The sequence below is a fragment of the Pseudorasbora parva genome, chromosome 3, assembly GCF_024679245.1.
Source record: "Pseudorasbora parva isolate DD20220531a chromosome 3, ASM2467924v1, whole genome shotgun sequence".
Classification (NCBI taxonomy): domain Eukaryota; kingdom Metazoa; phylum Chordata; class Actinopteri; order Cypriniformes; family Gobionidae; genus Pseudorasbora; species Pseudorasbora parva.
The window spans coordinates 26,661,709-26,686,678 of record NC_090174.1 but is presented as its reverse complement, the minus strand read 5'-3'; the positions used below and the strand labels follow the sequence as shown (position 1 = coordinate 26,686,678).

Here is a 24,970-nt window from a genome sequence, read left to right as displayed (position 1 = left end):
CATACACTGCGAGTTAACACACAGAAATGTGGAGAGGCCATTAAATACAGTAACTTACATACCACAGAGACGGACGTCCTGATGTTGCCGTTTCTCCTGTTCAATTTATTTCTCCCTCAGATTTGATTGTGGATCATTATCTGTATTAGCTGAGCTCGATAGCCATGGGTTTCTCCACGCTTGAGGGCGTCACCGCTTTGCGCGCTTGTCATTCTTTAGCTCCGCCCACACGATACGCCTCCAGGCGCTCGGTTTTTTCCGGAAAGACTCGGTACAGCCTATATTTCTTTTATAAATATGATAAAACTAAAGACTTTTCGGAGATATGAAGGATGCAATACTACTCTATAGGAACTCAAGATTGACATGAGATTGACTGAAAGTGAGTGTTTCACCCCCCCTTTAATGTGTAGCCTATAAGTGTAGCCTATATTTAATAAGATTAGGGGTGGGGGGAAATGTCCTTTATAAAATATAAAAATATCATAAATATGAAGATTTAAATACAAAGCTGATGAGAATGTTGCTTCAGAATAATGCTTTTGACTGTCTCATTTTATGTAAATCCACTTGGGGTTCTAAATATATTTTTTCCCCACATTCAGTTCACACATATAGTACAATTATGTTGTTTATTTTAATTAATACAGCATATACTTTTTCCAAGACTTACCCCAAAAGAATAGAAGTGAAATGTGACATGCCCCCTAGGTTGGGTACATTGTAACATGACCTAATGGCAACTTAAAAAGTTACCTGAGATTATATATATATATATATATATATATATATATATATATATATATATATATATATATATATATATATATATATATATATATATATATATATATATATATAGACATTTTAATTGCATTTTGTGTCTGTTAAGAGGCACAAAGACACCCTTTACGTGCTTGCCTCCAAAGCTGCCGTTTTAGCTGCCGGTTAGATCAGCATATAAATAACTATCAACTTTTGAAAAACCAATATAATATTAAAATATCAAATTTGTCTTATTTTAAATAAATATCACACAATATCGGGCAGGCTCTCAGTCACAACCGGCCTTTGCCCTCTGACTCACAGTACCACCCTGAGGAGCTGCACCAAAAGGACAACACAGGCAAGTATAAAAACGATCTTCATTTTCTAAAAAGGTCCTTGATAAAACAGTCAGGCCCAGCTCGTCTTCTCACGCCGAACCACTGGTACCTCGTTGTCTGTGAGTTACCAGGCATTCACAGCTTGTAGCGACTCATGTAGTTTTCCGGGCATTCACAGCTTATGTTGCTGGACACAGCAGAGAGAGAGGCGAGTATATTCGGCCACAGCAACAAGCATTCACAGCTTTCGGCGTCTTAGGGTACTTGGTTCAACAGACAGAATGAATAACTTCACTTACCTTAACAGGCATTCACAGCTTGTAGCGGCTCATAGCTGTACACAGCAGAGAGAGAGGTGAGTATATTCGGCCACAGCATCAGGCATTCACAGCTTTTATCTGCCTTTAGCGTTTCCAGCGACTTCGTCCACAGCGATGGGCTTTCACAACCTTTAGCATTTCCTACAGCTAGGCACAGCGGAGAGAAAGGCGAGCAAGTTTGTCCACAGCAACGGGCATTCACAGCTCTTAGCGTCTTCCTACAGCTGGGTTCGGCACAGAGAAGTGAGTATTTTCGGATGTCTACCGCATTTCAACCCCACACTTGTATTTTACTGCAACCCACACTAATAAATCATGTGAATATGTGTACAAATGGCACTGCAAATCTCAACTCACAGACAAGGCATAGACACAGAGTCTCAGCCACCACTCGCTGATGTTGGATTTAAATGGGAAAGTAGCTGTACAGTGCAGATCACTCAACACTGCAGTCACTGTCCTCCTCAAACACTTTCAATCTTCAGCCAGCTCCATACACTTCATCAAGGCAACAATTGTTCCATCACCCACCGGGATTTCAACTCTCACCTCAGGTGCTGCCCTCACACCAATCTCCCACTCGCTCCTTCAGCCTGTCCTCTTTCCTTGACCAAAGCCGAATCTCTCCCACACAAATCCCCTATACATGTCCGCACCTCCACGTCCCGCCCGCCACTCTCGCTGTCCTCCGCTCTCACGTTCCTGCTCTTCCCTCTGTCCTCTCTTGTCCTGAACTCAAGCACAATAACCTTTTTTATATTCCCTTCAGTCCACACGCCTCAATCACACCTCTGTTTCTCCAAACCTGATCGTAATTCCCATCATCAGCCTCGTCATCTATGCGCACACCCAGGGTGGTTCCCAATTATTTTTTGTGCATCCTCATTTCCTTTCCCAGCTTCCTTTCCTCGCACCATAGCTCCACCCCTTCAGGATGCAAGGAAAGGACACGAGGAAGGATGAATTAAATCAAGTGAAATTATATATTTTCGCTTCCTTTAATGTCACTTCAAAGCATTGTCAAATAATGATGATTGCACTGCTAGATTTAGTCCGATTCTTGAACATTAGAGATAACTATTTATATTCTAAGCTTCAACCTCCACAAAATACCACATTTGTCAATTTTTTTATGAATATTACCAGTTATTATCAACAACAAATTCCAGTTATTAACTGCTCTTTATTCATTGTATAGGATTAGTTTCTATTTGTTTCTCTATTTGTTTCTTTCATTTTCTTGTGCTTTGATATAATTCTGCTACTGTCAGGTGTTGTTATTTGACAAACATTTGTGTCTTGTACATGTTAACATAATAATAATAATGAATAAACGGTGGCATGATGGGAAGGGGGAGGATAATTAATGCTTGCGTCACATTTAGTTCATAAAATACTTCCGCAAAGGATACACCTGTCTATCCTAGCTCATGCCTCCTCAAGAAGCCTCCTAGCTCATGCCTCCTCAAGAAGCCTCCTCACTCCTTGATCCTCGTCCCCGTAATTAGAGAATTAAGATCTCCTACAAGATGGCTGAGCTCCATCGGTTTCCAGGTCATAGGATGGAGGACGGAAGAGCGAGGATATGAGGAGGGATATTGAGAAGCACCGCCAGAACCGGCAGCCTCCTCGGTCCCCCACCGGAAGCGCTCCCAACGCAAACTCTAAGTCACATTTTGGGTTCCACTTTGGTTCAGAATTCATCACCCGTGACATAAACACACAAAAAAACCTGTAAAAAATGTACTTTTGCTATGATTAAATAAATGTTCAGTTATATCTTCCAAAGATTTGTTTAATAGACGTTGATATGGCAACTAGTGAATACACAAAGTTTTGTCATCTTGGCATGTGTGGAAAGTTTTAAACCATGCATGTTACAACTAACCCCACATTAGGTTGTGCTCCACGCTCCCCTCCTCATATAAGAGTAGGCAAAAAATAGAAGATGATCTACTACTTCCGGCAAGATTCTGGAGTGTGCATCTGAAGGACACTTTACTATCCCATTAAGCCACGGAACAGGTTTTGTGAATGGCAGTTTAGTCATCTCAAACATCTGTCCAGCTCTACTTAAACAAACATTCTATCATGGAAGTGAACAGCAGGCTAATAAAGCAAGCTTAGCTTACTTTATTTCTCAAGGTAAGGAGAGGGCCTAACCTCAATTTAGACCACCCCAGTCAAAATGAAGTTCCAGGCTCATCTTGACTGCAGCAGTCTAATTTGATCCCCTCTAGAAACACCCTCATCAGAGGGGGAGGGAGGGAAATTTTAGTTTTAATTTCTGTGCGGTTTCCTCATAGTACTGCACCTCCGCTACCCATTCCTCGGAGGTGGAGCTCAGGCAGCCACAATCGACTTCAGCTCTTCTCTCCAGGAACTTTCCAAAGGTGGCCAACTGCACTGTCACCTCTTTAAACCTGTCAGAGGGTCTTACAGGGGCATCTACAAACCTGATTCCAGCTGGGATACTGCACCAATTGTGAATAAAAAAGGAATGCAATAATTTATACATCTCATAAACTTATATCTTATTCACAATAGAATATAGGTAACATATCAAATGTTGAAAGTGGGACATTTTGGATTTCATGAGAGCTACACATTCCAAAAAAGTTGCGAAAGAGTCCGGAAAAGTTGAATGTGAAAAAATTGCAAAGAGTTTGACGTTATCACCATCTAGTGAAAAATATCATCCAAGGATTCAGAGATTCTGGGAAACCATATTGGATGCCCGTGAACTTCGGCCCCTTATACGGCACTGCATCACATACAGGAATGTTACTTTAATGGAAATCAGAACATGGGCTCAGGAATACTTCCATAAAACATTGTTGTGAACACAATCCACTATGCCATTCGCCGTTGCCGGCAAAAAGAAGTCTACATCTCTGATGGTATGGGGTTGCATGAATGCGTGTGGCATGGGCAGCTTACACATCTGGAAAGGCACCAATGCTGAAAGATATATCCAAGTTCTAGAACAACATATGCTCCCATCCAGACATCATCTCTTTCAAAGAAGACCTAAGACAGTTGAGCAACTAGAAGCCTAAGCATAAGACAAGAATGGGACAACATTCCTATTCCTAAACTTGAGCAACTTGTCTCCTCAGTCCCCAGACATTTGCAGACTGTTATACAAAGAAAAGGGGATGCCACACAGTGGTAAACATGGCCTTGTCCCAACTTTTTTGAGATGTGTTGATGCCATGAAATTCAAAATCAACTTATTTTCCCCTTAAATTAATCATTTTTCTCACTTTAAATATTTGATATGTCATCTATGTTGTATCCTAAATAAAATATTGAAATTTGAAAAGTCCACATCATTGTATTCTGTTTTTATTCTCAATTTGTACAGTATCCCAACTTTTTTTGGAATTGGGTTTGTAAGAAGAAAGCTTTGTTAATGCATGACAAATTAAGCCACGGATGTCTCTCCATTGTCACCTAAGCAGCCATAGACTGGCCAAAGCAGAGGACCGCCTTCTTGGTGGCATAAATACCTAGATCTGTGGCTGTACAGAGTTCAGGGACCGCCCTTGGTCCAAGTCTTTGAGCAGGTCGGACTAGTAAGCTTTCAGTACTGCCATAGTTTGTTTAGCAGATTGAATTGGATGGGTAGTGGTGATTGACAGCTGTAAGCACCTATCAGTGAGGAGGGCCTCCTATTTAAGAGCTGGTTGGCTATAGTCTGGTATGTGTCATGCCCATCATGTCTGGCCCCTCCTCTTCCTGTTGTTGACAGTGGCTGCAGGTATGTTCAGTTAGCAGTTTTGCTTGGCTCAAGGCTTAGTTGTTGTGCGGTGGCATTAGTGACTCAATGTTGCATTCTAGCCTGTCCTTTCATCTCTTTGTTTTCTTCGGCTGCTTTCATTGTGGATTATAAGACTGCTCACCCCTCAGGTATGTACTTTAATTGGTCTGTGGAAAGCAGATTGTTTACCTGCAATCTGGGTTTAGGAATTGGCTGGTGTTTTGAGTAGGTGCAGTTCCCTGTATCCCAGTTAAAGGGCAGTTTAATTGAATGTGGTGTACCCGCGCCTAGGAATTGAATATTCGAGGACGTCATCCTTTTCCGGTAAGTGTTGTTATGCATGTAGTTATGAGCTGCAAATACTAGCAGTTAATGTGTATATTTTTATTTATTTATTATTATTGTTTGACACCAAGTTGTGGTTTAATTTTACTGTTTTTAAAGTAGTTTTAAGAATTTTTGACTTTCCTTTCAGGAGCTGGGGTCCCACGGGTGAAGAATCTCTCGTGGTGGTGCTCCAACATTTGCAGTGTGACCCTTTTGAAGTGTTTTGGTTGTGTGGTCTGGGTGCACGGTGGCGTTTGTGACATGTGCTTTTGGATAACTAGCTTAGCGATCACTCCTCCTGTGGTGAGCCTAAGCTCCGTAAGTGTGTGTCTTATACTTTTTTTTTTTTAGACACTTGTCAGCTGTGTACCTCAACCTCTACAAGTAGCTTGTATCATTGATACTCATTTTAATGTGATTGTCCTTTTTCACTTAAATTTTGTGTTAATGAAACTTTGTATTTTTTAATTATACCCACGTTTCTGCCTACCTCCTTGAGTCGACCCTTTGTGACCTAATAACGATCTTTTAGGTGTAATTTGTATTTCCCTGGGTGAAATTCCTAGGGTGGCGTAGTCGGAATCCCTTGTGTCCGAAACTTGTACCACTGATCTGCCAGTTGGAATGGCCACTGCATCCGCACTGCCCACAAAACCCAATGTGGCCTGACATGGTTTAGACAGCAAACCGGAGGCCTGGATGGAATATGGATGTCTTCGTGAACTTGTCACCTCAGTGTGCAGGTCTGAGTGAAATGGAAGACTCATAGGAGCTGTGCACTTACAAATGCACAGATATTGCTTGTCTAAGCAACTGTGCAATCTCACCAGTTCAGGCTTAGTCAGGCTGTGAAATAAGTCATAAGCTCTGCTAATGCATTATACACATTGCTTTGCTGTATAGAGCAGGAAAGAGATCTTTAAGTAATATTTGTCTACTAACACCACATCTGTATCGTCAGAATCATTGACGAGCAATGGAACCTTGTTTCTGCGTGGGCTTCGGCTTCTGGCATAAGGACAATGGAGATGGTGGTAGAGGTGAATATAACTCCCCCATACTCCTTTATCAGCTCTGTCTGAGATCCCCACAACTACAACCTGTGCACTGCCCCGATAAACGCAGGGCTATAGCTGCAAACAAGAAGAGCAAGCTGGGAGTGGAGTTTCTCAGTGGAAAATCATCACCAAGGATTCATCCAGCCCCCTCAAAAGGGCTGAATGTCTAAGCATTTAACTCTCAGAAAAATAACACACAATGCATGCCCATTGCCAGTTATTATAAAACGAGGGCCTGAAGGGACACACTGCTCACCATACTTACCTTCTCTTTCTTTTTACACACTGCTATCTTCACACAGTACATAAACAAATGGCTTCCTGAAGACAAAGAAGCTTAGGATGTGTTTTCAGGCACCCTTCTTATACACTAGGGGACACCTTGCTATGTCATTGCACTGCGTCAGCCATGAATGTTGTGTTACACATGCCTCTGACAATGGGTTCCATTTGGACACGTCCCCATAGTCAAAGCAGCGTTGAGTTCCCTCGAAAGAATTACTGAGAACTTGAGGAAAAAAAACAACAACTCTTGAATGTGCTATTAATACATTATATTGCATTTATGTATTTAGGCCTTTTGTCTGTAGATCTAAAATACTAATAAGGAAATTGTACATTTTATTTGTCATATGTCCTTTTCATTCCTAAATGTATAAATGTACTGTCTATGAGATTCATTTATTAAAAGCTTTGGTTTAAGGAACCTAAATGCCCACGTTTCCATATAATATATTCATGTTTACTGTTTCAGAGCTCACCCTAATTGACCTAAAGAACTTAAATAGGCCATAACTGGAAAAAAAAATGAAATCAAATTCCTGCCAAAATAAATGCATACAATGATACTGCTCGGTGGGGGTGTCCTAAAGTGGTTTTCACCATATTTAATTAACATAAGCAGGTCTAAATTATAATGAGCCATGCTGGCCAAGCTGAAAAAAGAAAGCTTTTAAAGAGTTTAATTAGTAGCTGGGCTGTTCCAGAAGAAAGGCCTCGACCAATGCCAAAACAGCATTAGGAGATTTTCCCCAATGCTTTCCCGGGGAATAATAGAAGGCTTTTTTGTGTGGCAGATGTGATTTGTCCACTGGTTTTGGACAGAATGCCTGCCACAAGCATTTAGTCAAATGTATTTTCTTAGCAGTGCAGGTAGAGGAACAGATGGCATTGTATTCAACATAGATTTGCTCTCTAAAAGTCACTGTATGAAGCATACCTTTAAGAAAATTGGTTTGGACTAGTCTTTGTTCCTGGTGTTCATTTTGGGTTTGGTCTACTTGAAAATCACTGAGAGTTTTTAGACAACTAGTGCTCAAAATGAATCGTAACTTAATAGGTTGGGGAACATTAAGAATATATAAGTCTGCTAAAGTAAAAGAAAAATACACTCTCTGTAACATTTTAAATTCCATTTATTAAATTGGTATAATGCAAGCGATTTGTGTATTTATTATGGCATACATTACCATCGCACCAAAAATGAAAAGAATAATTATAAAAGTTAAATCATCAAACTTCATCTCAAATGTGAAGTCATTTAAATCTGATGTGATTTAAGCACTGAATCCCCCACAGCAACATTGGAAAAAGCTTTTGCAAACTATAAAAGACTGTGCCACCTATTGATCAAAGTTGTTAATATGGATATGCTGTAACTATTGAATCGTTCAGACTGTAATTATGTTCTTCTATTAAGGTCACATTTAGTGCATTGCACACTCTGCCATTCTGATGCTCAGCTCTGTAATTGCTCCTCACAGATATGTTTTGTTAGGAAGCTACTGAGTGGGCTGAATATTACTTAAAAAAAAAAAAATGTTTCTCAAATGCATGGCATTTCTTCTGCTCACTAGCTCAGGCACATTTGCATGTGTAATATCAGCTTGTTGAAATGTTTGTTTTACACACAGGGGTGGCTTCTTGCCAGAGTGGCTCGGCACAGTAGTAAACTAACACTGCGTTCCAAACAGATATGGAATATTCATGCTCTATAAACAAAAAAACAACATCCCAGCACCGTGTTCAAGAGGGAAGGGAAGAAAGGTAGTGAGGAAGAGTTATTCATACCAATATCAATGCAACCTCAAAGGCAATCTGTAGGAGTTCGTAAATACATTTAAATCAGCTCTTCCAGCTCAAATATATTCTCATCCTGTAATATGTGCTTTTGTGAACATGGTGAGGATTAAGTGTGTCCTACATTACACACTCGCTCTCCAGCCATGTAGTGTTCTCTCAAGAGGTAAACAGATAAAGATTTTCTTCCAGTGTCAGACTGAAATACACAGACTGATGTGGCCAAGAGAGATGCAGAAGTCACAATGTAAACAGTCCCTGTAATCTGCTACTTTATGAACTTCCCAACACAGATAGTAGAGAAAAAAAAAGATTGTAAGTGAAGGCACTGTTTGTTCATGTTTTTTTCACAATGTAAAAGTTTAAAGTTTGATAAATGTTTAACAAGAAGGAAAAGACCCTGCCAGAATCACACTCCAGCATGTCATAATGGCAAACTTATAACCTAATATTTAAATTTTTCATGACAATAACATTCCCATGCCCGACGCGGTGCACCCTGCGCATAAAAAAAGACACCTTGTGGTACCTTTTGCACCTTTATTTGAAGCGAAGGCACATAACCGTGCTTCCGATTTTGACGCCTTGGAAGTGAGAATGGGTTGGTATTTATAGTATATGACTTTGACATCTGTGGGAAGGCCCCATGCTAATTTTAAATTAGCCTCATAACAATATATGTCAGGTGTGGGTTATAGGAATTGTGAGGAATAAGGCACATAGTAGTAATGTTACATATGACACTGAAGCTTCAAAGCATGTATCGAGTATGCAGCATAATTCATGAAGCTCTGCGCCGGGGTGCGTATTGATAGAAGCCTCTCTTTCTTTCCAGTCACATGAATGCTTCACTTTGAGGGTCTGAATATTTTAATACAAACCACTACTACTCCAAGGGCATCACAGCACCTGTTAATGGGTGGGATATATTAGGCAGCAAGTGAAAAATTTGATGACAAATCCTCAAATTTGATGTGTTGGAAGCAGGAAAAATGGGCAAGGGTAAGGATTTGAACGAGTTTGACAATGTAAATTGTGATGGCTAGATGACTGGGTCAGATCATCTCCAAAACGGCAGAACTTGTGGGGTGTTCTCGGTCTAGAGTGGTCAGTATCTGAGCAATGGAAGAAGGTGGCCTGGCCTAATTAATCCCATTTTCTTTTACATCTCGTGGATTGCCGGGTGCATGTGCGTCACTTACCTGGGGAACACATGGCACCAGGATGCACTACTTGAACAAGGCAAGCTGACAGAGGAAGTGTGATGCTTTGGGAAATGTTCAGCCTGGAGCTGGGACCTTGAGTCCTGACATCCATGTGGATGTCCCTTTGACACGTACCTAAGCATTGCAGTAGACCATGACCCTTTCTGTATTCCATGGTGGCTGTGGCCTCTTTCAGCAGGATAATGTGCCCTGCCACAAAGCAAAAATGGTTGAGGAATAGTTTGAGGAGCACAACAACGAGTTTGAGGTGTTGACTTGGTCTCCTTATTCCCCAGATCTCAAATCCAATCGAGCATTTGTAGGATGTGCTGAACAAATCATTTAGATCCCTGGAGGCCCCACCTCGCAATTTACAGGATCTGCTGCTAACATCTTGGTGACAGATACCACAGCACACCTTCAGGGGGTCTAGTCCATGCCTTAATGGGTCAGGGCTGCTTTGGCCTATATTAGGAATATTAAGAAGAGGGTCATACTGTAATATTATGCCTGATCTGTGTATATTCACATGTTCTGCCATACATAAAAATAATTATAAAATCAAAATAATTAAAGCACCATTTACTTGCCTCATACAACTATGTCGGTCATGTTACATTAAATTTATTGCCAAACTTTAATGTGAATTATCACAATTATATTATTAGAAAAAGTAAAATTTAGCATTGTCAGTTGTGCATTAGGGTTTGTGGCTACTATAAATTTGACCGCACACTAGCACTATTTTCGACACCCCTGATACAATCAGAGAAAAGCATCAAAGCTTTAAGATTCTTATTTTCTCCATTCTGGAGCATTTGCCAAGCTGCTTTTACTAGCTCATTAAGTAACTTTAGCCACCAGTGTTGTTTGAGTACCTTAAAAGAAGAGCTTCACAGATTTTTAACCTGGTTGTAAATTAACAATCTGTACTCTCTCTCCATGTTATCTGCACCCAAACACCCCTTTGTATTTGTCAGCAAAAGTACACCAGATGATGCTAAATGCATCATTTTGTGTCATCTGGCAGACTTTTGACAGCTCCGGGGCTTTTGTCGAAATTACAAATGTATTTCTGCATTCACAGATCGAGTTGGATCATGTGCATTATGAATTTTGAAGTTCACCTGCCTATTTTTTAAAAGGGAACACTAGAGTCCCTTTTTACTGTTTTCTCCAGTAGCACCGACTTTTTTAAATTAATTTTTTGCCTTTCTACTGCAAAGACAGCCACGTTTTATTAAAGCCCCAGCTTGCCAGTTGTGAATTGCCTTATATGAAATATCAATACCGCAATAGTGTTAGATGTTGCACTGCCATCAATCGACATGGATCAGTGTAATCCTCTTCTGGATGTTATGTAAATTACAATGATACTAGTCAGTTTTAACAAGCTTAATAACTCATTCCCTTAAAAAGAAACACCTTGCGCATCACTTCTCAGGATTTTCTCTGTATAATTTCCTCGTTGTGTGTACCAATGTTTGCATTCTGTTCTTTCTGTCTTTCGGCTTTTTCAGCCATATGGTACTGATTGTCCCATTGTCTCCCTTGAACACACAAAAAGTGTGCTCCATTGCCCAATTTATGTTCTCTGCGTCATCAATTTACACTATGCAACACAGGGACCCAATGAGCAAGATGATTCTCTCTGATTATTGTGAAACAGCATAATTTAAAAACTTTTTTTAAAAACTATTGTGTACAAAATTCATGCAAGTACACCGTTCCCAGATGTCTCTTTGGAAAACAATTTATTTCTCAACATGTAAAACTTTTGCAACTATAATGCACATTTGAGTTTTCCAAGACCTATGACCTATTGATTGAAGATTTTAATCTCCTGTCAGTATGTGATCTGCATGTGTAGCGCACAGCTGTGTATCAATCTTGGGTAAGACTTATCGTCTTCAATGAAAGATGACACGGGCAGAAGCAATCAGCTTGTTACATCTGAAAGCAATTCTAATTTGCGCAAGGGAGAATCAAAATGAAGCAGGATAACCTCGGTTTCATTTTGCTTTTTGCTTGTGGCACCATGCCCACCTCGCTGGCAAAGGAACGGTTTCCGAGAAATCACTCATGCGCGTTAATAATCCAACAGCACAATCAGAAATGTACAATAGGCTCGTGCTAACATCTCCCACCATTGTGCTCAGAAACAGGCTGATTGAGAATGCTGATTTTAGATTGCAGGTCTCATAAAGCCCATACAAATCTCTCATTGCATGGGTTTCAATCCAAAGACAGCTGTGTGAAGTCTATTAGAGTCATTGTCAGCAATATCCTACAATTCTATGTGCTTTCTGTCTACATCTTTTATATCAGCTTGGCATTTTTTTTCCTGACAAAGAAGATTGTTTGGGATGCACATGATGAACATATATATACTTTTCAAGAAACTATGTGTGTCGGTTCTTTAAGCAATCTGCATTTCATCATGCTTTAAAAAGAGTATTTTGGCACTGAGGTTCTAAATTCATTATTAGAGATCACAGTTGGGCATATCTGGCCATGTCCTCAGTGCCAGAAGCAGTATATGATCTGACATCACAATCATAGGATGTATATTGTGCGATCCTGAACAAAGAATGGCTTGGGAGAAGGAGGAAAGCAATCATGCAAGTGAAAAGCACAAGCAGCATACCAAATCATGTACTGAATCAAACAACAACAAGAGAGTTTTTTAAGGTGTAACAAGCGAAAAGCGATAGACATAAATCGAACGTTTTTTCACATATGTTTTTTTATTTGTCAAACAAAAGAGCTGTCTATATGTTAGCAATGGCTGTCCTCCTTTGTACACTTCACTTTAACTAATAGTGTATAACTGGCATATTTTACTATATAGCATTTGCTTGACACGGAATTAACCAAAAATAAATATGAATAATTTTTTTTTTTACTTTTTTTTTTTTGGAACAGCTGACAGCGTAAACCCAAAAAACAAAAAGATTACGTGGCCCACTGGGTCTCTCATAAATGTAACTCTATACATGTTTTCAAACAATCTTCACAGCACATGTCATGGAAGTATATATATATATATATATATATATATATATATATATATATATATATATATATATATATATATATATATATATATATATATATATATATATATATATATATATATATATATATATATATATATATACACACACACACACACTCTAAAAAGTGCTGGGTTAAAAACAATGGGTTTTAACAAATGGGTTGAAAATGGACAAACCAAGAAATTGGGTTGTTTGAATGGGTCGATTTACTGGGTTCAAACAAGCCAATTTCTGGGTTTGTCCATTTTCAACCCAACTTGGATTGTTTTTATCCCAGCACTTTTTAGAGTATTTTGGTGTTTTTCTTCTTCTGATACAGTCATCCTCAAAAGGTCTGTACAAAACTGTTAAATGTGCACACAAGTCATTTGAACAGTGTTAGAGAAGAATCTCACAGACACAGGGAAATGTTAGACAAGAATTAATGATATTACCTCCATACATGTCGATAGTCATGATAAACATAGAAACATGATGCCAACATTTATCTAGTTAAAAAATATGGTACTGCACGTGATTTGATGTATGCTGAATTCATGTCAACATTTTTTTTTTATATGTCACATTCAAGACTTTACAAATAGTGTTCCCCCCACCCCCTCATAGATACTTGTGTATATATATTACATATGTGTCGTGAGCCCTGAACCCCCCCAAAAAACAAACAAACAAACAAACAAACAAACAAACAAAAAACAAAAACAAAAACAAAAAAAAGAAACCAATGCAGTGATTTCACAACCCAACGCTGCTCACCTTTTGAAATCAATCACTAGATTCCAATGATTACCTAATAGCTGTATAAACATCTGTATCTAATCTTTGCATAAATGAAAGCTGTTATTTAATGGTGCAAAGGGGGAAACAAATAATCCCACTTAGTGTAGTCCAACACATTTTTGTATGTTTATATTTCTTTACATTTTTTAACAAGCACATACAAATGTGGGATATTTCAAAGGGACACTGCATTCCACCAAAGTTTTAATTGTACGATTGTAAAATTGACATCTATCCTGAGGTTTTTACAATCAAGGAAAACAAAAATACAGTAGTACAGCTAAGTAAAAGGTAAACAGCCTGAAAAACTTAGACATCTGGAAGTTACACAAAAAATATTGTACACATAAAAAAAAAAAAACCTTCTAAACATTTTTTCCCCAAGGACATTATTTTCTTAAATGTTTCTCCTGTCGTTGTTACAGACTGTCTGCATAATAACCTGTAAGAGAATGTACCTTTACCATCATAACTTTTCATCAGTCGCCTATGTGTGTGACCTTAACCCCTTTCACACAGCAATACTGGTAAATTAGCGTAATATTACCAGAATGGTTTTACTGGTAAATAATCACGATTTTTGCTTTCTACCGGTAAAAGGCCTTTTATACATAATCAAAATACTGGTAAATTCTGTGATGTCAGTCATCTGGAAAATGATCTTTAAAGGGTTAGTTCACCCAAAAATGAAATTGATGTCATTAATGACTCACCCTAATGTCGTTCCACACCCATAAGACCTTCGTTCATCTTCGAAACACAGTTTAAGATATTTAATATTTTAGTCCGAGAGCATAATGCAGTCAATGCCCACTTCACTGTCCATGTCCAGGAAGCTAATAAAACCATCATCAAAGTAGTCCATATGTGACATCAGATGGTTGATTAGAGTCAAGCATTGAAAATACATTTTGGTCCAAAAATATCAAAAACTACGATTTTATTCAGCATTGTCTTCTCCTCCCTGTGCCTCCAAAAAGAATCAAACGGTTCATGAATCAGTGAATCGATCAATGATTTGGGTCACCAATGTCACGTGATTTCAGCAGTTCGGTTCGCGTCAAACTGCAAAACTGCTGAAATCACGTGACAAAATATCTTAAACTGTGTTTCGATGATGAACGGAGGTCTTACGGGTGTGGAACGACATTAGGGTGAGTCATTAATGACATCAATTTTCTTTTTGGGTGAACTAAACCTTTAAACCCTGCGCCGTTCTCTTTATCCGTCCACATTAGAAAAAAACGCTTTCATTTCATTATCTGATCAATTTGACAACATCTTTTTGACGTCTGAGTGGCAGGCATAACAGAAGAACGGACTGAACGTGTGTTTGCTGTTAAAAACATGACACTCGCGTAATATTTTCAAACTGCAGAGTCGTAGAGCTGAAGGGTGTAAGGCTGTATCTCAAGCGTGATGCGTTGAAAAAGCTGCGAGATGTGCCACAACGGTCAAAGATGATCATTTAGCGCATATTTAAATAGAAAAACTATGTAGACCTTACTGTAAACAGTGCAGACTAATCACGTGATCTTCATAAGTCTTTATTCCATATGCAATGCATATTACTGGTCAATTACTGTAAAAGTTTCAACTTCCTATATTGGTAAATTGCCGGAACCAATTTACCAGATCCTGACCTGTTCTGCATGATGTTACCGGTAACTTACCGGTAAAGACTGTATGTGTGAAAGGGGCTGCTAATCTAGTTAAGATTAACTCTTTGTGGATCCTTCCAGTAATGTAGTGTTGTTTTTATTTTTATGACAGTTTGTTACATTATGGGGCATGTTACAGTGTCTTTAAAAAAGTACAGGAAATCAGATCATACAAATTTGAAATGATCGATAGAAATTATCTATGAAATGCTTTCATTTGAACTTATACATCTTGTTGTCTTATACTTCTAGTCATGTTTGCATCATGCAGTTATTTTGCGTTTTACATATAATACAATACCATCATATTTTGTCTACACGACAATGTCAGTGTTGGTTGTGATATAACTTCAGTCAAGCCTGCTGTTAAAATGAAAGTAGAAACATATTTTACATTTTAATGTTAGTTTTTTTTCTTCTGCTATGTGTTGTGATTTGTTTGATTATGGCCCAAAAAACATTGCATGTCATTTTTTGTTGTTGTTGTTGTTTAAAGTGACACTGTACAGTATATATTATTTCACTGTGCAAGCCACAGTAAAATAACCCACACTCCCATTTAACTCTTAAAAAAATAAAAAATAAAATATAATAAAATAAAATAAAATACAAGATTAAATTCACAAAATGGCACAGACCACATAAAGGACAAACAGGTAGGGCATGAAAGATGACTAAACCCCACCTCTTTAGAGAAACAAAGAAAACAAAATCTTCATATAAAAAAAAATCAAAATTTGAATGAAACCAATTTTATTTTTACATGTTTAAAGCACAGTTTATATTGACCATGGACCAAAGTGTTGCAAAGTGAAAATCAATTTGGGGTCTTTACTCTTCCTCTGTGCATCCCAGTAACTCTGCGCGCAAAGTGATTCTTCCGTACCATGACCACGGAAGAATTCGGATAAATCTGGCGTAGATGGGGGGATCTATCACGTTCTTTCTGTGGGTATCATTATCAAAATTTCCTTGAAAGACCTGAAAGACAAAAAATAAAAAAATAAAAAAATCTATTTATATATGTATATCAAATTATACACTCAATTTTACACATAAAACTCTAGACATAAAACTGCAGTAACATTTTAGAACAATGTCCTTCGTTAATAGGTAACTATGAAGAAGAAATGCAGGACTAATGAGTATTTCCACATAGACACTTCAGAAACTAGATGAACCAATCAGTAAGTAATGTTGAAATTAGGACTAAGATAGTTCATTATTAGGGAATCAGTAATTACTGAACGAGATTGGCATCACTAAGATCTAACAGGTAACTTTGACAAATGTTAAAAAATTACTAACTAATTACTAATCACAACATAAGCGTGTCTGAGAAGTGAGTAATTGTTTTGTTTACTATTAACGTGGTCATAAAATGCATCACTAATTACTCAAGTGTTACCTAGTCACCATGCAGGGACTACTAATAAGCTACACGATCTTAAAGTAAAACAACAACCTTTAAAATTTAAAATAATGGTCCAGACCACTAGTAGTTTTTGAGAATTGCCTTTTTTTTAAACTCTGAATAAAGTCATAAAAAGCATCACTAATTGCTCAAGTACCTAGTCACTCTTCAAGGACTACTAATGATCTGGACCATTATTTTAAAGTGAATTTATGATTAATTTTATGACTAGTAAAAATAGATGATTAAAGGGTTACTTCAGCGATTAGCATATGGCTTTGTATCAGTAGAAACCCTGGAGAATATTCAAATTATTGTGCTTTCCCCCCTCATATCTCCCTGAGACAAGAGATTTATGCATTTTATATCTGGAAAAATTCCTCCTATGATGCAAAATGACGATTTTTGCATCATAGGAGGAATGTTTGCCCAGAGGCTAAAGACTACAGCCAGCAGAGGGAGCCATTTCCGCATGTTTTGAATCTGCGCATGAAGGATGGGAGATAACACTCAGCTGGCAGGGAGAGCTCAGCTTGCAGACAGGATCATTTAAACGGAGCTATTTTGAGCAATGTAAGTCTTCTAACTTCTCAAATTCATTTCTATGAAAGTTAAACTTGCAAAGGCATGAACTGAAACGCGTGCCAGACTGAACTCGCGTTGTGAATGTATGCCGCGAATGTAGTCGCGATTACCTCAGCTCTCATCACTCCTGCAGTTAGTGCTCAGTGCTGTGATACTCGCGCGGTGACTCACTCATTATATTGAACAGACACATTCAGTTTTTAATTAAAGTGTCTTCTCTGTTCTCTAACTCAGTCACAGTAATGAAGTTGGTGGTGTTGGGAATGGCCTCACAGGGCAGCGAAGCTTTCTGGGAATTGTAGTCTTTCATCCCCATGGGACAAAAATACATTTTCTGTCTTTTCTCAGTCTAGAAGACACCAAATTCAAAAATAATTTCACATTTCTACTGCATTGATGACCCAGTTTAAATACAGATTCATCTTCCCAGCGCTGAAGTACCCCTTTAATTACACAATAATGTTCAGATGTGCCAGTTATTAATGAAGCTGATCACATTAAGTAATTCTCCTAAATTTGATATTATTTAGTACTTACTGATTAGTTAAGTGTGTTTCCATAAGTTAATAGTAGTGTTGAAGTAATAGTAATAGTAATCCCAGTAATAGTAATGCTCATTAGTCCTGCATTACTTACTGCATAGTTACTTATTAATAATAACGGATAACATTTGCTCTTGGTAAAATTACAGCAGACACATATTTACAATACAGAGCAAGGACATACAGTTCATGATTTATGAATAACTCTTGAGTGTGCAGCTGAACCGATGCTGAAGGCAAACAAAGCTCAAGCACGTCGCTCAGTGTACAGAGTTCAGAGATTTCAACATTTCAGCAAGTAGCAAAAAGGCTGGCTGGGAACTAAGTCTTCATGGGCTTCAAAGACAAATTTCACTGAGCTCTCAGAGCACTGACAGCACGTATTCATCAGTGGAGAGTAAACAATCAGAGCACAGAGATCCTGTGTGTCTAATTGTTGATGTCATAAGCATTACATAAATGTGTGACTCTCACTTCTGCGCTGAATCAACGTTCCCTTTTGCACCATGGAACCAATCTTGTATTTTGCAGCTCAACTCTTTCCAATGCACTCCGAGGCAGGGTGTGGGGAAATGTCATAAAAAATTGATTAGGCAAAAGGGCAGCTCTAACATGAACTCGTTCGCTGAACTTCTCATCTGATGCCTTGTGTGTTTGCAGGGAATACGTGCACAGGAAAGTCTTTCAATGCCAAGCATTTCCCGCCAGGCTTTTATAATGATAAGGTATGCATACTTTAGCCATGAATGTGGATAGTACAGTGGGAAATACATAAGAGTTAAGATTCAGATGTAGAGTAAGATTTATTACACTGTAACTAACACTCTAATACTTGTTTTTCAGTTATGTTTTATAACACTGATGATACCTTAAATGCCTGTACGATTCCATTATGGACAAATACAATATTTTTTTATTTGGTCCCACTTTATATTAGGTGGCTTTAACAACTATGCACTTACATCAAAACATAAGTACAATGTTCTTGTGTTCATATTGTATTGCAAAACACTTTTGTGGTGGTATGGATAGGTATAAGGGAAGTGTCAACAGTGTAATTATAAATGTAACTACAGAAATTAATTACAGATGTAATTACATACAGGCAATTTTTAAAATGTAAGTACAATGTGAAATCATGTATGTACAAAATATGTGATTTGTATTAAATTATTAATTTTAATGTTATTGCACAGTAGTCAAGGTCACCTAATACAAAGTGGGTCCTTTTTTTCAAAAATTGTAGCTTGACAGCAATATCGCAAAGACTTTACACTATCAATATTTTTTCATTTCAGGGAGGTAAATGTAAGTTAAGTGGTTCACTAAAGCTCTGTTTCCACCTAAATTACCCAGAACAATTTGTGCCAGGAACTTTTTCCCCCCTGCTGCTGTTTGCGTTTCCATCACGGTCTAATGTACCGTGAAGATTAGTCCGGTAACGTAGGACTGCGTGCGACTTTCCAGTTCCCACTGCATTTCGTCCTCCGCATAAAAGCTTAATAAAGCCTGAAACTAGTCGCTAGATAATTAGTCGTATTTTTGAAACTCCATTGTTGATTTGAATCACAACAGACTTTTAGGTTGAAATAAAATAATGCATGCGCTCAACCAATCAGCATGTTCAGCGCCAAAGTCGCACCCCTGAAAGTTCTTGAACTTTGAAAGAGTACTACCTCACAAGCAGGGTCAATTTGAGGGGGAGATTTTTACCCGGAACTTTATTTAGACACCGGATCATGCAAACAAAACACACCAAGTACCAACTCAAAGTCCCTACTTCCTGGGGAAAGCCTGTTGTGCAAACGCGACTAAAGTGTCTATCTAATTGAGCTGATTCTAGTTACCAATTTACCTCGCAAAGAAGTCGCTATAAGGAGTTTTTGTCTTTTCTGAAGAAAAAAAATGTAATGTATTTGTTTTACTTTTATTAGTTGTATTTAGTGGTGTCACTATTTTAGATACTCATTTTTCTGTGTTTTTCCAAATAAATGGCATCATGCAATGGGTAGCTTGACTCTAAATCAGTTATGAAACTCTAGAGTGCAGGCGGTCCTTTACATGCATTTTGCAAGCAATCACATTATCATTACCACATGGCACAAGCTGATTGGCTTCTCTTATTATGCAGCCATTGAGATTGCTTGCTCAACATTTAAATAGTCTGGTTCATTGTTTGCTGTAAACTAGTCATGCAGTGTGCTATCAGACGTCCCTCCACCTCCCCCAGACACACCTGTCTAGATCTGCTACCAATTATATATGTCTATCTATGCATCAGCAATATATCTTAAATGCTCAAAGTCCATATTTGCTGCAATAATCAACAGCAGTAGTGTAGATCCAGTCCACCAAGACCTTTATGCAAAATGGAAATACTGGCAAAAATGCCTTACAACAAAGGGCACGCTATTTGTTGAGGAAAACTGGTCTTAAATGCAATGTATAGGTTGTCCTACAAGCACCCACTCTGGGTTCTTTATTTTTTTAGATGATTTCGGAACATCAAGCTACAGTATACTTATATACACGTGTTCTGCATATGCAGTGGTTAAAACAACAATGCAATCATTGGGACATGTGTGTTGAACCAAAACATTTCAGCAGGAATACCTGTACCATTACAAATATGTGTACTGTAAAGTGCAAAGATTAGCACATCTCTTTAAATGATTGGTGGCATGTCACAATACAGCACCCATCTTAAAATAGTACAATTATTGTTGCAGGTTAATGTAAATGGTGTTAAGGAGGAAGACATGGAAAACACAGTCCATGGGAGAGCCAGGGAGGAACCAGAAGCAGGAGCTGGATGGTAATCCAGAGAGCAACCATGACGGTAGCCTATGGTGGAGTCGATGGTAGGATGAGCATTGGTGGAGACTTGACGACACCAAAGGGATGATCAACAGAGATAAATCTGATGGTAGTGGAGCCATGAGCACAGACGGACAGCAGATGAGACTGACGGACGGCTGTTCTTGGTGTGTGGGGACTCGGGAGATGCAGGAAACTTTGTAGACAAACAAGAATTAGTGCTGGGCAGAACCAGCAGGGGTGCAGGAGACTTTTTATTTTTTATTTTTTATTTTTTTACTAAAAAACTGTATCAGTCAGGAGATTGAAGTAATACTTCACTACAGGTTTGTCACAATATTCAATAGCAGAGGTCAGCAGCATCTCACCCTTTTTGGGGCGAGTGTGGGTGGGGTCTTCCTCCATTCACCGAACTCCAGTACTCCCCCGATGCCATTTAGTGTTGCCAGCTCAAGCCCCATGTCAGACATTTGTGGAGGCTCATACTCTGAGGAGATGTTCAGCTTATTCCCCTTTTCTGGTGCTGGCTTGTGCATCATGGCAGGCTCAATCTCTCTGTCTGTGGAGGGCTCAGGCATCGTATCTGTGCTGCAGGAGGTTTGCTGGCTGGGCTCTGGATCTGTGGGAGTGGGGCTGGAATAATCTGGTGGTCAGATGTTGTTAGCCACTCTTTTGTCTCCTAGAACCCACTCCACAAATTCGGCAAAACTTTACATGAGGACCCACATCAGAAAGGGATGCCTTTGTTTTTGCATTCAAGATGGTCAGGTAAAAAGTACAAAGTGAATGATCTGGGAATATGGGATGCACGGCAGTTGTTGAAACCTACAGGTCTGGGCCTTAATGGACTATTGCCACTGGTTCAGGCACAACAGTTGTACTGCTGACAAGTCAATCTTTAAATAGGTCCATTCTTCTGGCTGTGGCATAAAGCGCACAACGAAGGAGAATATCAAACAGAACTTTCTTAATTAGATCCACTATCAGAACCACAGGAGATGGCTGGAGAATAACACAGACCAAACCACTTAAACATAGACGAGAACAAAGGAACATAATGAAACTCAGGGTATAAATACAAGATGGGAACTTGCACAGAAGGAAACTAATAATAACCAGCTGAACAGAATGACTTAATCAATGACTAACCAATGAGACAAATAAGAACTAAGTCAGGCAATTAACAAAATGAAATGTGACACTTAAATTCTACCAAGCCAAACCCTGCCAACTAACCTTAACCTTAAACTAAAGCTAGGTACACCCTGTGCGATTTATAATCATTATAAGTCATTTACAATTGTTTCTTGTCAGACTGTATGAACATGATCCACTCTGTAAGTCTTGTCAAGATCTAAGTTGTTATTAATGTCAGACTCTACAATAGGTGAGGCGTGCTAAAATGGACGCATACAAGAAATCTTGCCCAGGGTTTTATATCATTAACGAATGGAGCGTTCAATGACAGGGAGCTGCATTACACACAGGATTGAAATGGTGGCTACAAAGAAACCTCTAGCGCTCATTTTGGTCACATGATGTCTTGAAAAACAAAGCTAATTTGACATTTGTTGTAGCAGAAGTCACACTGCAGGACTATGCGCCAAATCTTGTGACACTGCCAGAATTTCGTCTGAGGTAAAATTGGATCGCAGTGAAGTCGATCATAGACTTCAGATTTTAACTTAGGATCAGGGGAATCTTTTAGGATTTGCTCATTTTGTCTCAGATGGCCAAATCATGGCCAGAATTGGACATTGTGTACGTGGCTTAGCAGTCTGCTAATACTGTAATGATAGTTAGTTGACATGTAGTTGTATAGTTACTTAGTTAGTAAAATGTCTTAAGTGTAACCTATTTTTTTTTCTTCCCTATTTTTTTACTTCACTATCTGGAATAATATCACGATTTTTCAATTTAATTATGAGAGCTTGAGCTGAAATTCTATACAATTAAAATGAACACCACTCACCAGATAAGGCGTTAAGGTTAATTACTTGAAAAACATGTAGCTCTTTGACTGCTAAAAGCTGCTAAATAAAAACAGACTCAGAGGTTTAATGTAGTGCACATCTCTTTTATAGTACTTATCCATTTCAGTCTTTCATGCAACAGTAATCACTAAAACTTCAGTGAACATTTACGCTTTCTGTGACCATAACTAAATGAGACATCTCACTCTTTTGATGTACTCTCTGAAGAAATGATGGAAACAAGTCACTCTCAATTACCCTTCTATCCCTGCGCTCCCATGAAAATTTTGAACAATTATGCATAAAAGCTGCAAAGAAAACAAATCCATCTCTAAGACATCCCATAAATCTGTGCCTGGTGTTTACTGCTTAATCTAATCCCTGCACTGCTCCGCTCATCACTGCTCAGCAAAGCCGTGGAAAGGAAAGTTGTCTTTAGAGCACTGAATGAGTGTTCTGGCATGCAGAAACAAATGGAGGATTATCTAAGTAGGTACATCAGATAACACAGATATTCTATTTGGTGGTGAGGGCTTTAGGAGTTCGATCACAAGGGGAGGACACTTTATCACTTCATAGCCTCTTCAAGCTGCAAGACTGCTCAATTCATAGACACTGTAGTGATTTTTACTCAGTTCACCGATGACGTAGTGATTTTTAGATCACGTGTCACTTAAGGTGTGGTTATGAGTGTATCAGATGACCCCTCCCTCTTTGATACGGGGCACCAGCTAAGAATACTATCTTAACAATATAAGAACACTCGCAAAAGAGCTGTTCAGTAATTCAGAATGAATGTAAATTAGAGGGAGTTGGTCAGCTGATTTATCTGAAGGATTTGTGAGTCTGGACAACCAGTAGAGTCTTTGATCATCAACACAATGAAGACACAGTGTAATAAAATGAATGAAATTTATTAACAATAGATATGCAAGAGTAAATACTTAAACGATTAATAATGCTAGTAATGGATATATACTTCTAAAGGATAGTAAACTAATAACCAAAAAGTAATGATCGAAACAATAAAACCAATAAATGATGTGAACACAGAATGGATAAATACAATGCTGTTGAACAGAATGTAGCAATAGAAGAGAATTGTATGGGAATGCTTCTTATGGGAACCATCTAATGGTTCTGGCACATGGTGATAAATAAATGCTTATTTATCATTAAACAAATAATAAACCTATTATTTGTAACAACCTGACCTCAAGTAATAGTTATCTAAACAGGTTAGAAAACATATGCTGCGTGTATAAACTAATGCCAAGGTCTCTAGAAAGAGGTTTGGTAAGTTTATATTTACGTTCCACACAGTCGGGTGATCAGTCCTGGCAGTAGATACGTCTTCCACTGGTTATGCGGGTAGCGTGCAGTGGGAAGGGCGCAGAGTTGCGAGAAGCCGTTGCCACGCTGGGCTGAAGGATGCAGAACTCTGGTTGCGCCAAGAGGGTCCTTAAACGTGGACCAGGCAGCTGGGTCAGTCGAATCTTCACAGGGTCCTTTGCAGGCTGGCTGCGTCACTGAGGAGCCGTGTGGGACCGGCAATGTCTGCCGAGGCAGAGGTCCTTGGTGGACTGGATGTGCTGCTGGAGGAGTTGTAAAGGTCAGATAAGATCTCTCAAGGAGAGAGCCCTTTTCCAGCTATAGTTTGCAATATAAAGGTTTTGCTCGCAAAAGCTTAACCTCCACTGTCTTGTAGTCTCCTTCCTCGTCAGGTCAGAAGCTCAGGACGTGGTGTGTCTGTTAGTGTCTCCTTCCCCGTCGGGTTAGAAACGCAGAACGTGGTGTGTCTGTTAGTGTCTCCTTCCCCATCGGGTTAGAAACGCAGAACGAGGGTGTGTCTACCCGGGGGACATATTTATCCCTTTCCGATGAGGAGGAGATTGAAATCCGGCGCTTTTCCAGTCCTGGAGTGTGATTGGCCACTGGGTTCTGAAGTAGGCACGGTGTTGCCCACCCTAGTGTGGAACTCATTTGCATAGCATAAAGTGGCATGTTAAAACAATGTCTTAAATGTTTTACCCATGCATTATTTCTTTACCAAACCTCTTTTAAAATATAAAAGGCATCGTATGGAACAGATAGAGACCAAACATGATAAGAAACGGCTAAGTCATCGTCCACGCATTCGTTTATCTGTTAATGGACCTGTCTCGTGGACTGTTGTTTTTACAGTCAATATCCATTAACATAAACTGCACTTTGTGTGAAGATGAGGTGGATGAGTTGCAGTTCATATACATTTAAGACCTCCAAACATGTGTATGAATGG

At 38.8% G+C, this 24,970-nt stretch overlaps 1 protein-coding gene and 1 long non-coding RNA gene across 3 annotated transcripts in view; one reads left to right on the top strand and one right to left on the bottom strand.

Annotated features, from left to right (window-relative positions):
* The first annotated feature begins 5,145 nt into the window (after positions 1 to 5,145).
* LOC137070795 (uncharacterized) lies at positions 5,146 to 7,046 on the top strand. Of its 2 annotated transcripts, none has more exons than XR_010904333.1 (5): positions 5,146 to 5,189; positions 5,270 to 5,338; positions 5,419 to 5,513; positions 5,665 to 5,834; positions 6,083 to 7,046. It is a non-coding gene; the product is annotated as an uncharacterized lncRNA (long non-coding RNA). The 2 variants fall into 2 exon arrangements; XR_010904332.1 differs by having other exon boundaries at positions 6,049 to 7,046.
* A 6,765-nt stretch (positions 7,047 to 13,811) lies between these two features.
* Positions 13,812 to 24,970, bottom strand: part of edil3a (EGF-like repeats and discoidin I-like domains 3a) — a 296,332-nt gene continuing 285,173 nt past the window's right edge. Inside the window, 1 exon segment of the mRNA XM_067438243.1 lies at positions 13,812 to 16,339. Coding sequence (XP_067294344.1) covers positions 16,190 to 16,339 — 150 coding nt within the window. The 3' untranslated portion in view covers positions 13,812 to 16,189.